General features: G+C 37.6%; 1 protein-coding gene across 3 annotated transcripts in view; it reads right to left on the bottom strand.

Annotated features, from left to right (window-relative positions):
* Window positions 1-8,886: 8,886 nt before the first annotated feature.
* frmd6 (FERM domain containing 6) overlaps window positions 8,887-12,359 on the bottom strand; it is a 29,783-nt gene continuing 26,310 nt past the window's right edge. For all 3 annotated transcript variants that reach the window (XM_046062312.1, XM_046062311.1, XM_046062310.1), the window contains one exon: window positions 8,887-12,240. In XM_046062312.1, the coding sequence (XP_045918268.1) occupies window positions 11,947-12,240 (294 nt within the window). In that variant the 3' untranslated portion in view covers window positions 8,887-11,946. The remainder of the gene's footprint in view (window positions 12,241-12,359) is intronic.

The raw sequence follows: 12,359 nt of genomic DNA, 5'->3' as shown, positions 1-12,359 counted from the left end.
ACAAATGCATACCAGGAAAGCTGACAGTCTGGACTGGCTGGATTTCCGTCTTGATAAATATTCATACTGGTCCCTGCAAATGTTTCAGCTGCTTTTTTTCCCTCTGATTAACTGACATTTAAGATACATTTGCTTTTCCAGTGAATGTTACTGTGTTTGATCTATCCAGGCACTGCATGAGAAAAATTCATTCAACCTTTTACAACAACAACAACAGCAACATCCTGCATTGCACACGCGACATATTCCCTGCCAGAGTTGAGGCTTTTAATTTTTAGACCGCTTGTATATTACAGTGAAGCCATCAAAGCAACAAAAAAAAGAGAGACTGTCCCGGCAACTATACACCAAAGTTGGAACAACACGTATGAACAAAGTGCTGAGTGTTTATGAACTAGATTTTGTGCATATACAGGATACACTCAAGGCAAGATCAACAAGACTAAGTGTGTATGCATGCAGTTGGTGTGTACATGAGAAGGGGTGTTATTACTTTAACCAAGGAGGTTGTTTTTGGTCACAAATGTTTTTCTACGTATATTTAAGTGTCTGTTTGTTAGTAGTGTATAACAAAAAGTAATTTCAGTAAATATCTGGTGGAACGTTATTATTGTTGGTGTCACTCGTTTCATCTTGACACACTTAACATTTCTGCTCATAACTAGTAAGCCAATGAAAATTATGTTTTCTGGATTCCTTGGTTCAAGATGAATCCGTTGAAACAGGCCATACCAACTTATCTCTGAAAAGACTATCTACCACTTTGAATGTGTTAAGCCATGCGTGCTGTGTGCCTCTAGAACTGGCAATGTTGGTCAGTCAGTCCACTTTGGTCAAGATTGTCATATCTCTACAGACCCTGGCGATCCCCTCACTTCTAGCGCCACCACAAGGTTGAAACGTCAGTTGTTTTTAGTGTAATATTTCAAAAACTGTTGGATGGATTATTAGGAAATTTGGTACAGACATTCACAGCCACCTCAGGATGGACTCCAACAACCTTAACAATCCATTAACTTTTCATCTAGCCCCATCATCAGGCCAATCCTTTGGTTAATGACCAAGTATTTGTAAATAGAATGACATTTCATTTCATCCGCAGCTGTGTTGTTAAGTTCTAATAAGCAGTTGTTTGCATGCTAACACGCTACACTAAAATGGTTAACAAGGTCAACACTATACTTGGTAAACATCAGCATATTAGCATTATTGACCAAATTGGCATGATGAAGTTAGCATTTAGCTTTAATCACTGGTATGACTAAATACAGCTTCACAGAACTGCTGGTATTGCTGCAGACTCTTGTTTTAACACTCCTCCAAATTTCACCCGAACTTCACCAAATGTGGTGCACGAGCCTTAAAAAATTATTTTTAATTGGCATACAGTTTACTATTGTCTATGGTCACATTTCCAAAAAACTGCCCTAACACATTGTGAAAAAATTCAATGACAGAAGTGGCGCTACAGCCACATGGTAAATCTAAAGGTCTTTACAAAACTCTAGCAGTCCTGGATAGGATTTGGTTTCTCCAAAACATGTCAGCTATCAGCCACTCAGCATGCTTTCAGGTCTCCATGTGTATTTTTTTTTTTTTTTTTTACATTTTGGATAAATTAAGGACATTGCGCATTGAAGCGCATCCTAGCTTTTATGACTGTGTACATGTCATTAAATGTATGCACACATCTATGCATTTGTTGTATGAGTATACTGTACAGCTATCTGCTTTCACGCATGCTTTGCCTGCAGGTAAACTCAGCTAACGTTACTCATCTTTGCCCTACTGTCTGAACTGAATGTCATGTCTTCTGTGAATCACATTTTCTTCAGCTCCATTCATGCAGATGTTATTTTCTGTGAAACTTACAGTACAGAGATGGAGAGAGCGGAGGAGGAGAAAGATGGAGAATTACTGAGTCATGGTTCCTGTGGAGGCAAACACAGGAAGCCTCTTTTACCAGGATACCACAATGATCTGTTAAAGCCCTTCCTGGGTCTCTTATACCAGTGCTTTCCAACCTTTTTAGCCTGACGCCCCCGCATAGCCCAGATCAGATGAACTCATTGGCACCATCAGTCATGTTCCAAATTTGTTCTTATGAATGGGTTATAAACAGGATTTTATTCACTATTGTTAATTATATAAAAGTGGTTATTGTTTCAGTAATTGTTTAATACAGTTGAATCATCAGTGTTTGTTCAGATTGCTATGGTCAAGCTTGCATTCAAACTACTTGGAGTGGCAAAAGCTGGATGTTTCAACCATTTATCCATTGCTTTAGCTATTTAAACAGTTTATCATTAGGCTACTTTTAGATAACTAAAAAATAAAAAATTATTAAATTGCTTATAGATAACTATTTCAACATGTTATCCCTTACTTCTAGACTTCTTTTTCAACAGTTTATCCATTAATTTGAGATAACTATTTAACCTTTTATCCATTGCTTTTAGCTAACTATGTAAACAGTAGGTTCATTAGCCCACTCTTAGCTAACAATTTCAACTGTCCCCATTAGTTTTAATATTTTAACAGTTTATTCATCACATTAAGCTAAATAATTACACTGTTCATCTATTAGCCCACTTTAAGCTAACTATTTAAACCATTCATCCATTACTTTCAGCCATTTTAACAGTTTATCATTACTTTTAGATAACTATTTTAATTATTTAGCCCTTATTTTGGTTACTATTTCTACTGTTTATCTATTAATTTGAGTTAATTATGTCATCTGTTTATCCTTAAAGCTAAATATTTTGACAATTTATCCCTTACGTTAGCTCACTAACGTTAATGACAACAGTTGGTGTATTAGGCCACTTTTAACTAACTCTTTCAACTGCTCACCCATTAATTTTAATATTTCAAAGGTTTATTCATGAATTGTAGCTAAATATTTACACTGTTCCTTTATTAGCATACTTTTAGCTGACTATTTCAACAGTTTGTTCATTAGCCTACTTTTAGCAATTTCAACTGTTTATCCATTAGCCTAGGCTTCGTTAACAATTTCAACCGCTATCCTTAACATTTAGCTATTTCAACTTCTCTGCTCACTTGTTAAATAGTTTTCAGCCCCCCCACCCACCCACCCCAGGTACCCCTGGTTGGGAGTCATTGAAGCTCCAATTTATTATAGCCTTGTTCAGCAGAGACAGAGACAGTGGGACCCCTTCCTCTCTCCATCACAGGAGAAGAGCTAGAACTAGAGATCTGTTTATTTATAATCTGATTACTATGTTTTATTATCGGCTCTGGGGATCATCTCTGAAGCTTGTAGTGTCAGTGCAGCTGTTTTGGTTAATAGGCCGGTTTATTACGTTCTGTTAATCCATCCATTTTAAGTCTGCAAGTCACTACATCTGCCCATGTCGATGTGGTGACTTGCAGACTTAATATGCCATTTCTACTGCAATAAATAGTACTGTTTTGTAAAAGGGTGAAGCTGAATTACATGTCAGATTTTCAGTAACTAGGAGAACCTGCCTTGGATTCATATTGACTGCAATTTATGTGTTGTATGAGCCCAATTGTATTGTAAAATTTTCTTAACCTAAAAGGCTGATTGTAATTTAGGTAAAAAAATTACCACATTAAACAAGATTTTGGGTGAGAGGGAGGACGGCGAAGAATGCATGAATGATCCTGTGCGAGCAGTGTTTATATTAGTGTGTGTGTGTGTGTGTGTGTGTGTGAGTGCGAGCACGAGAGGTGGGGTTATCACGACTGGCGGGGGGAGGGGCCTGGATTTCAATTCTGATTTGCGACCATCTGGCTCCTCCAGGCAGCTGCTGGCCCGAGCCGAGCAGAGCTGCCCAGCCTGTTCTGTCCCAATGCCCCATGGGATTTACGGAGAGGTCAGCACTGCTGCTGAGACACACTGTCATCTAATACTCTCAAACAATCGGCTAAAATGATTGTCAACACAAACACACACACACACACATAGAAACACACGCACACACACACACACACACAGAGGAGGCGATAAGACGTGTGTAAATGGGAGAAACCTCTAGAAAGAACACTGTAAGATGGGGAATCAATCAAATCCCCCCCCCCCCCCCCCCCCCCCCCCCCACTCATCAATCAAACACAAGGAGCATGATCAAGGTCAGCACATGATGACCTCGCCTGTATTTAATTTAAAAAAACAATGCATGAACATGGTGTGAACAGACCTACACCTAATAATTCAACAAGACAAAAGAAAGGAGATGCGAGGGTGCAGGGGGAGGCGGTGGCGGTGACAGAGAATGGATTTCCCCCTCTGTGTTGCCATGGCGACAGCAGTGGATGGTGGATGACTGATTTCCTGTACAGCTGTGGAGCTTGGAGGGGAGAGAGAGAGGGGGACACGGCGTTATCTGTGTGGTGGAGGAAGGAGGTGGAGCTCAGTGAGGAAAGCATCCATTTTTTCTCTTAAACTATGAGGCTATCTGTGGTGATTATGTTTCTTTTCTGCCTGGATGTTGCATGAGTGGCTTTTTGTCTTGTGTCGTTGGATTTTTTTTGAAATAGTAAAAAGATCAGAGTGTGTAGAGGGCAGTGAAATCCCAATCCCATTAAATCCCAACACAAGGGCTACTTACTTGGTGTTTGCAAAGCTTTCAACCACATCTGGCATTCCTCAGCAGATCTCCAACCATTTAAACAAAGGCAGCGAGCAGGCTGGCCAGCAAACTTTATATTTATAACTGTACATTTTAGCCTTATTGTAGAGTGTGACTTTGAATAATTTTCACAGAATGCAAAGGGAAATGCAAAATCTACCAATACACTGTTTTCTTTCGGCCTTCTTTTCCATTTAAACAAGTTTGTTAGAGAAAATAAATGTTATTTGACTATAATTTGTACTTTGCTGACTGTCACTCTCCTATATTAATATTAACACTGACATAAATAAAAGATCAATCTACAATTGAATGCATTTATATTGATTAAATGTATTAAATTGTAGATTATTTTAATTAATTAATTTAATGGCAGCTTTGCCACCAGATCATATATATTCCACTTGACTTAAAAGCTGAGATCACAGTTACTCTGCTAGCGTTAAGCTAGTTAGCTTTAGCAGGAGTTTAACGTTGTGTTTTTTTCCCCACGATCATGATTGGACTTTGCTACTACTTCATTTAGTTATATTGAATAATAAGTAAAATGCAATAAAATGCATTGTTAAATAACAGATTACAGCTAAGGGAAACCCAATAAGTATATATTATTTTAGCTAGCCGTGGCTATATCCTCAGCTAGCTAACTTTAACTTCATATAGCTCTCTTGCTTTAACTGTCCTGGTTACACAGTGGTTTCTGTCTCTGTTTTGTAGTTTTTACAAATTTCCCATAATATTTTCACTGATTTATACACTTCTATGGCTACTTGTTTTGGTAAATGACCCCAAATAGTAAATCTTAACATAAGCTTAACATTTATTTTACCATTTGTTTCCCTAATATTTAAATGGCACAGGAGTTTTATTGTCTTTCTCTTACGATCAATTGTTCACAGATCGGTATAAATAGTTGGGATCCATCCTAGATGATAAGCCTAGTTTATTTTGATTTTGATTTTGAAGAACCAGCTTTATTGGCCAAGTATATACATACAAGGAATTCGGAAATAGACTCATAGCCAAAAAACAAAAACAAGTATAGGACATAAAATACAAACAATTCTACATGCAAGTATGTGAAAAATAGGTGTATACATATAAACATATATATATAAAGCAACAATGACCAACAACACTAAAATGTATCTGTCTGTACAAGTATTTCTGTAATTAAACAAGTACAAATACTGCAAAGAAATATTTGTTGTCATAGGTTACATACAGTATGTAAACATGTTTATACAGAGGTGTGGATGATTTATATTTGACAGGGATGATGGTACATGTTAATGCACATTGTGTATTTTAAACTGTATATAAATAATTTATTATATGTTTGCAAGTGGATGTTTTAATGTTACAGGGTTTGTTTTGACACTATATGACTTATTCAGCTGTTTATCATAGTGTTGGCCTGTTGAAAGAAACTGCTCTTGTGTTGTAAAGAAAGATCAGTGTCTTATTAGACCTATGAGCTTGCTATAGCCGGTCATAAACTGTAGGGGCAGGATGAAATAAAAGCACAAAATAATCATCTCCATCTCAGTTTGAGACACAATGAGTCTGAGTTTGTCCCTCTGCTGAGCTTCACATGCTGTTCAAGAGTCAAGTGCCAAATTGGATTTATGAAGTAGATTTAACAGATGATGAGGAGGATGGATGAAGGCTTTTAGTTCAGCTCAGGGCAAGGTCCAGCTAGGAAACAGATAACTTCTGTCAGTTTACCAGTATTAAGTTGTAAGAATTGCCTGTGGCCATCAAGCTCTATAGCTCCTCCCTCTAAGTCTCTGACAAACGCACTAGTTACTGGACATTATTATCTATTTTTGTGCGGTATTATCTGTCTAAAAATGTATGTGCAATATTCTCTGCTGCTATTCTGCTGCTATTTATTCACTGTTACTGTTCTCCATTACAATTCTTTACAAGGCTTAAAGCAAGAAATATTTCTGTACCTGAAATGTGTTCGGGGTTTACAAAAGATGGAGGGTGGGGGGCAAGAGCATAACTTTGTGTTGAAAACTGAAGGGGACATAGGGACTCAGATTAGGGTTCTGATATACACTTGGCTCAGGAAACATGAAGAAACACAATTCTGGGTTTACAAGAAAAAGCCAAAAAGATAATTGTACACTGGTTTGATAAAACGTTCAATGTGGAAAAATATTGAGCATTAAACAGTTCATTTCCTGCATTCTGGTAACATTTTCTGCCACCACCTATAATCAGTGCATGAAGTGGAAAATATAGGTGCTGGGCAATATGGCTGAAAATGTTGATAAAACATTTCACATCATTCAATATCGATTATTCTTATGATTAATGTCAAATCATTATAGGGCAGATTTTTGCTCCTGAGTGAAAGTTGAAGAAACCAGATGGATTAGGCCTAATTGTGGTTTTAAACTACTTTTTGCCAAACAGTGGATCCAGTGTTTCCCATACTTTAATTTATTTGTGGCGGCCTGCCACAATATCAATGCTGACGCTACATATTGATTTTCATTGTTTTTTTTTTTTTACTGTGCCTATTTAAAATGGTATTTGATTGTTGCCCAGCCCTGTTTGTACTCCCCATTCACATGGGAGCACAGGGCTGCATGAAAGGCACCGAGCTTCTACCTGTGGTTACCAGGGGAAGCCTGGAAGAGAGAGAAGTATCACTGCAAAACCGCATTATAAGAGAAGAATAAAACAGTAAACAAACAAGAATCGACCCCTACGCTGATGTTAATATTGTTGAAAGTTTTCTTAACTTAAGATGGTGCATAGAACACATGAAGTCAGAGGAATGCAATCACCTTATTACACACTTAGTTTATTCAACAATTTATTTTAGTTTTTGCTTAATGATGCTATTTGACCAACAATAGTGTGTTAATTAATTACAAATATATATTGACATTTAGACTACCTCTCCTCCACTCTGTAGGGCGAGAGCCTGCCGGACTTAAAAATAAGGCAAAAACATAAAATAAAAAGTGTGCAACGTGTTTCAGCCAAGGTAACGTGATAAAGTGGCAAAGGGCTGTCCCATTCCTGTTTACAGCATTTTTAGCCCTTGTAGCCTCTTAAACTCAATCACTTTCCAAGTGATGTCAGTAAAATCTGTGAGGGTTCAGGGTTTAGGGCTTAGGGGGGACATTAGGATTGGGCCCGAGCCACCAATTGAGCAGAGGAAGACTGGCTCGCACTCGCACACCTAACACGCGACAGTTAAAAAATATGCAAATATATTTTCCACTGACATATTTATATATTGTCGAATACAAAAACGCCTCGCGCCGGAATTCCGGCACAGCGCGGGAGAACTTTAAGCCCTGTTTTTAATAATGTAACTATTGTACATATTCACACTTATATTTGTCTTTATATTTTATATTTATGCCTTTATATTTATATATTTCTTTATCTACCTTCTTTCTATTAATATTTATATTCCTTATGCCTTGATGTCCAATGTGTGCAACTGTAACACAAGAATTTCACCTCGGGGATCAATAAAGTATTTTTGATTTCTGAAAGCTGTTATAACTGTTATAACATTTTAAAACAGTTACTCTGTGTTAAAAAAAATGCTCCCACAGCGCAGACGTGTCCTTTGTTGTTATTATGTTTATGGTTACAAAGAGTATGGTCGAGACCTGCTCTATGAAAATTGCAATGAGATAACTTCTGTAATGAATTGCTGCTTTATAAATAACAATGAAATGGATTATTTATTATACCACATTGTTTCCAATGTCCTAGTAGTTAAAACACGTGTATTCATATAACTAATGTTCTGCTTTTTGACAAAGTGTATGTGGCTGAGCTGATACATGAATTTTAGAGGGCACAGAGTCTAGGAGAAAAGAGAACAACGGACAGGCCTTCTGGTGTCTCATGTGTCAGACAATACCGCCACCTGCAGGAGGCCACACCGATAATTACATGAAAGTGTGTTAACACCAGAGGGCAGCACAAACTAACATTTTGGGTAGAGTACCTACTCTTGGACCCACATATAAATATTATCTGAAACCCACATTACCATATTTTTTTATGGTAGTTTTAATATGAATTCATTGATATCAATTTATATTTGTTGTTGGTGAGAAAACAGCTTCCTCAGTAGAGGCCAATAAACTGAACCTTTTGTTTTCTCTATAACTCACAGTACTTTCTATATATTCTATTGTTATATCGCCTTTTTGCAAACTTAAAAAGATGATAAACTGAAACTTAGCACCACTTTGAAATCACCATAAAACAGCAAAACTTTGGCAAATAAATGTACCTTTTTATTGGATATTGAGGGCATTAGTACCAAGAAGGCACAGACCAGACTTCATAACATACAACATAATTTTTTTAATTACAGGGTGACAAAAAAAAAAGAAATCTTTCCTTTTTGGAGATCCTTTCACAGAAAGGACTATAGACACAGACATACAGACTCTTACGTGTAAGTATGACCATATATTGAAGTCAGAAAAGGAAGAACAAACTAATTAAAGGGCTTAAGGACATGGATTATGACTGTATGGCTATGTACCTTAACACATACTGTTTTAATATAAGAAACATCATTGTCCATCAAAATACGACTTTAGACATTTTCCATTAATGAGAAGAAATACTTATGAGCTTAAAACAGTGAAAGAAAAAAAACTGTAAGAAATACAGACATTGTTTTTAATTACATAGCAGTATCATATTCATGTATTTGTTATGTATTACATAAATGTATTTGATAAAAACCTTGTTCAGATGCTGTATTGCCAGTATGTGAAAACTGTGGGTTTGAAATGGGATCACAAAAAACAAAATCTAACGGGGATCTAAAATGAATGTAACTAAGTCTTGTATGAGTTTGGAAATGATTACAGCCACACAGACACACAATTAGACATCATACAGCTCGCCTCAGCTACGTATAAACAAAAGTAGCTGGAGTTTTGACTGTTATCACGTGATTTGTTGTTAATTTTTGATGATTGACCACCAGCAGCCGGTTAGCTTAGCATGGCAGAAAACAGCTAGTCTGGCTCTGTCCAATGAAATCAAAATCCACCTGCCAGCAACTTTTAAAATTTCACTTATTAACACGTTACGTCTTGTTTGTCTGTACAAACACCAAAGTGAGGAAACGACATGTGTTTTTACGATGGGAAATACTTGTCATTGCCAATAAATAGTCCATAATTTTCTACACCTTGGTTTTTATACAGATAACAGATAACAAGGTATCAGGTGGCAATTAGTGACTTTTAGATGTGCTAGTAGGCTCATTTTGTTACCTTCGGTTTGAGCCAGGCGAGCTGTTTTCCCATTTCTTTATGGTAAGCTAAGATAATCGTTTTTCGGCTGTAGCCTCATATTTAGTGTAAATACATACTTCATCATCTAACTCTTGGCAACAAATAGTATTTGGCATATTTCTTTTCTTTTCTGTCTTTTTCATTGGTGCTTTTCAATAGCTTAAAGGATCATTTCAACCACTTGGAAAGTTTAATGTAAATTTCATAATCTTAAGAGTTTACTCTTGAACCAAAATGTAATTCTGTGGTCATGATAAAGTTTATGAGGCAGTTTTTTCCACCTAATTCAAACATGAGTACGTGAGTAGTGTTTTCACCACAGTGAAGCTAAAAATATTATGGTCGTATCTTTAAAAAAGCATTACAGTACTATTTTAATTCAGACAAAGCTGTAACTGTGGCCCTTTGAATTTTAGCTGCATGATTTACAAGTAAAAACACCTTATTTGTGGTTATAACTTAAAACAACCTTGTGTCCTCATTCACACCAGCTGAAATTTGAGATGTGATTAATGAGAAATAACAGCATATAACACATCATGTCAGCTACCACAGGCTTCAGTCCTTTGAATCTTACCACAAGATTCTAATGATGATGAAAACCAGTCTTTCTTGATCCGAGCTACAAACATCACACGTCCTTAATACTGTCGCATACATTTGCTTGTAATACTGAATTAAATCAACCACACGCAGAATAAATTGTTCAACATACACACATATGGACAGTTCATACAAAAATACACAAGTGATTTTAGGCAAAACGAGAAGATGAAAAATAAAAAAATTTAACAAATTCCAGTTTAAAACGATAGATGAAACAAAACAGGAAAAAACAAGAATGAAATAAAACTGAGCAGAAAGGGAGATGTACATGTATGCATCAAAATGTACTGTTTGTTTTGGCCAACTGCCAACGGGGCTCCATTTTGGGTTTAGATTACTGGAAAGCTTTTGTGGCCACAAACTCAACGCAAGTCAGGACATGTAGTAACCTACTTGACTTCATTCCTTCCAGGAAACATGATCGGATTTCACAGGAAATGAAAACAGTTTGAAATCGAGTCTTTTTAACGTTTAAGATGCTGAAAAACCGGCCTGGTCTGATAAAGAAGTGGGTGTACAATGTTTAAAAATAATGTAGAGCTTTGAATTATGAGGGCTTGACTAAATGACTAAAGTGAGAGTGTGTGATTGTCAAGGCGAGGGTTTGACTCCTGCATAGTGTGATGAAGGCACATTGGGTGTGTGTTCACATGATTAAGAATCCAGTCTGGGTAGGGGGCGGGTTGGCACACTGCACTTGTTGAGGTAAAATGAAGTGGCATAGAAAAAGACAGAGGGAAAAAACAAGGCTGCTTTCTCTCAAAGGATTATGGGTTAATCTCCCACCATGACTTTAATGTTTTTGTCAGGGCTGCACACTGAGAATAAGTTGGACATGTCGTTTCAGTTTATTTCCATTTCTTGTCTTTGGTTCGTAGCTCAGAGTGATTTTATCCACTGTGTCCTCCAGAGAAAAATTTTGATATGCTCTTCATGTCTGCATGAGTCTCTGTCTGCTGTAAGCCTACGTGCATGCACACACAGTCTTTTTATGACTTTATAAAGCAGGCAAACGCAACATGTGGTTCTTGAAACCAGTTTGAAGGGGACAGATTTGAATAAAAATGTTTTTTAAAAGAAGACACGATCCCTTTTGTTTCCTTTCACACAGGGGGAGCAGCTCGGGTTATCTTTGAAAGACACAGGTTCTCTTGAACAAAGTGTTTGTCTTGATGTTCCCTTTTCAGCCACATTCCCCTGTGTTTGTTCGTTTATTATGTGTAATTCATCTGAAGTGGTAAGTGAAGGGACAGTCAACTTGCTGCCAGTTTACTCAACACTGCTGTTCGCTGCCAAGAATAGAATCCACCTCCAATCCATCTCTTGTCTCGTTCCCTGAGGGCTGAAACATCTCCACATCTGACACGGTGGAGCGAAACGGTCACCCTGAGGTTGCCTTGTTTGCGTGTCCATCACACCACAAACTCGGGGACCTCATCGCTGGTCAGATCCAGGGAAAAGTACTTGTTGGTTCTCTTGATGGGAAACGGGTGCTGCTCGGTGAGCACGCTGGTGCGCTGATCGGCGAGGCCCTGATAGCCTCCGCTGCCATCACTCAGCTCCTGAGCACAGCCGAATGTGTAGCTGTGGGCGGTGTCCTGGCAGAGCTCCGCCCACTGCAGGCAGTCCTTCTGGTAGAGCCGGATGTCGTCAAGAGACTGGCTGTGCCGGTCAGTCGAAGACTGAGGCTTCCTGCATGCAGATGTCTGTAGGTAGAAAGCAACACATCTAATATTATGGGAAAAAAAGCTATGAGCGAACAAAAACGCAAACGACTTAAAAGGAAAAGTCAGCTGTGAAAATATTTTACTAAGTTAATTATCAT

This window comes from Micropterus dolomieu, linkage group LG11 (genome assembly GCF_021292245.1).
Source record: "Micropterus dolomieu isolate WLL.071019.BEF.003 ecotype Adirondacks linkage group LG11, ASM2129224v1, whole genome shotgun sequence".
NCBI classification, from domain to species: Eukaryota; Metazoa; Chordata; class Actinopteri; order Centrarchiformes; family Centrarchidae; genus Micropterus; species Micropterus dolomieu.
This window is presented reverse-complemented; position numbering and strand designations above follow the sequence as displayed.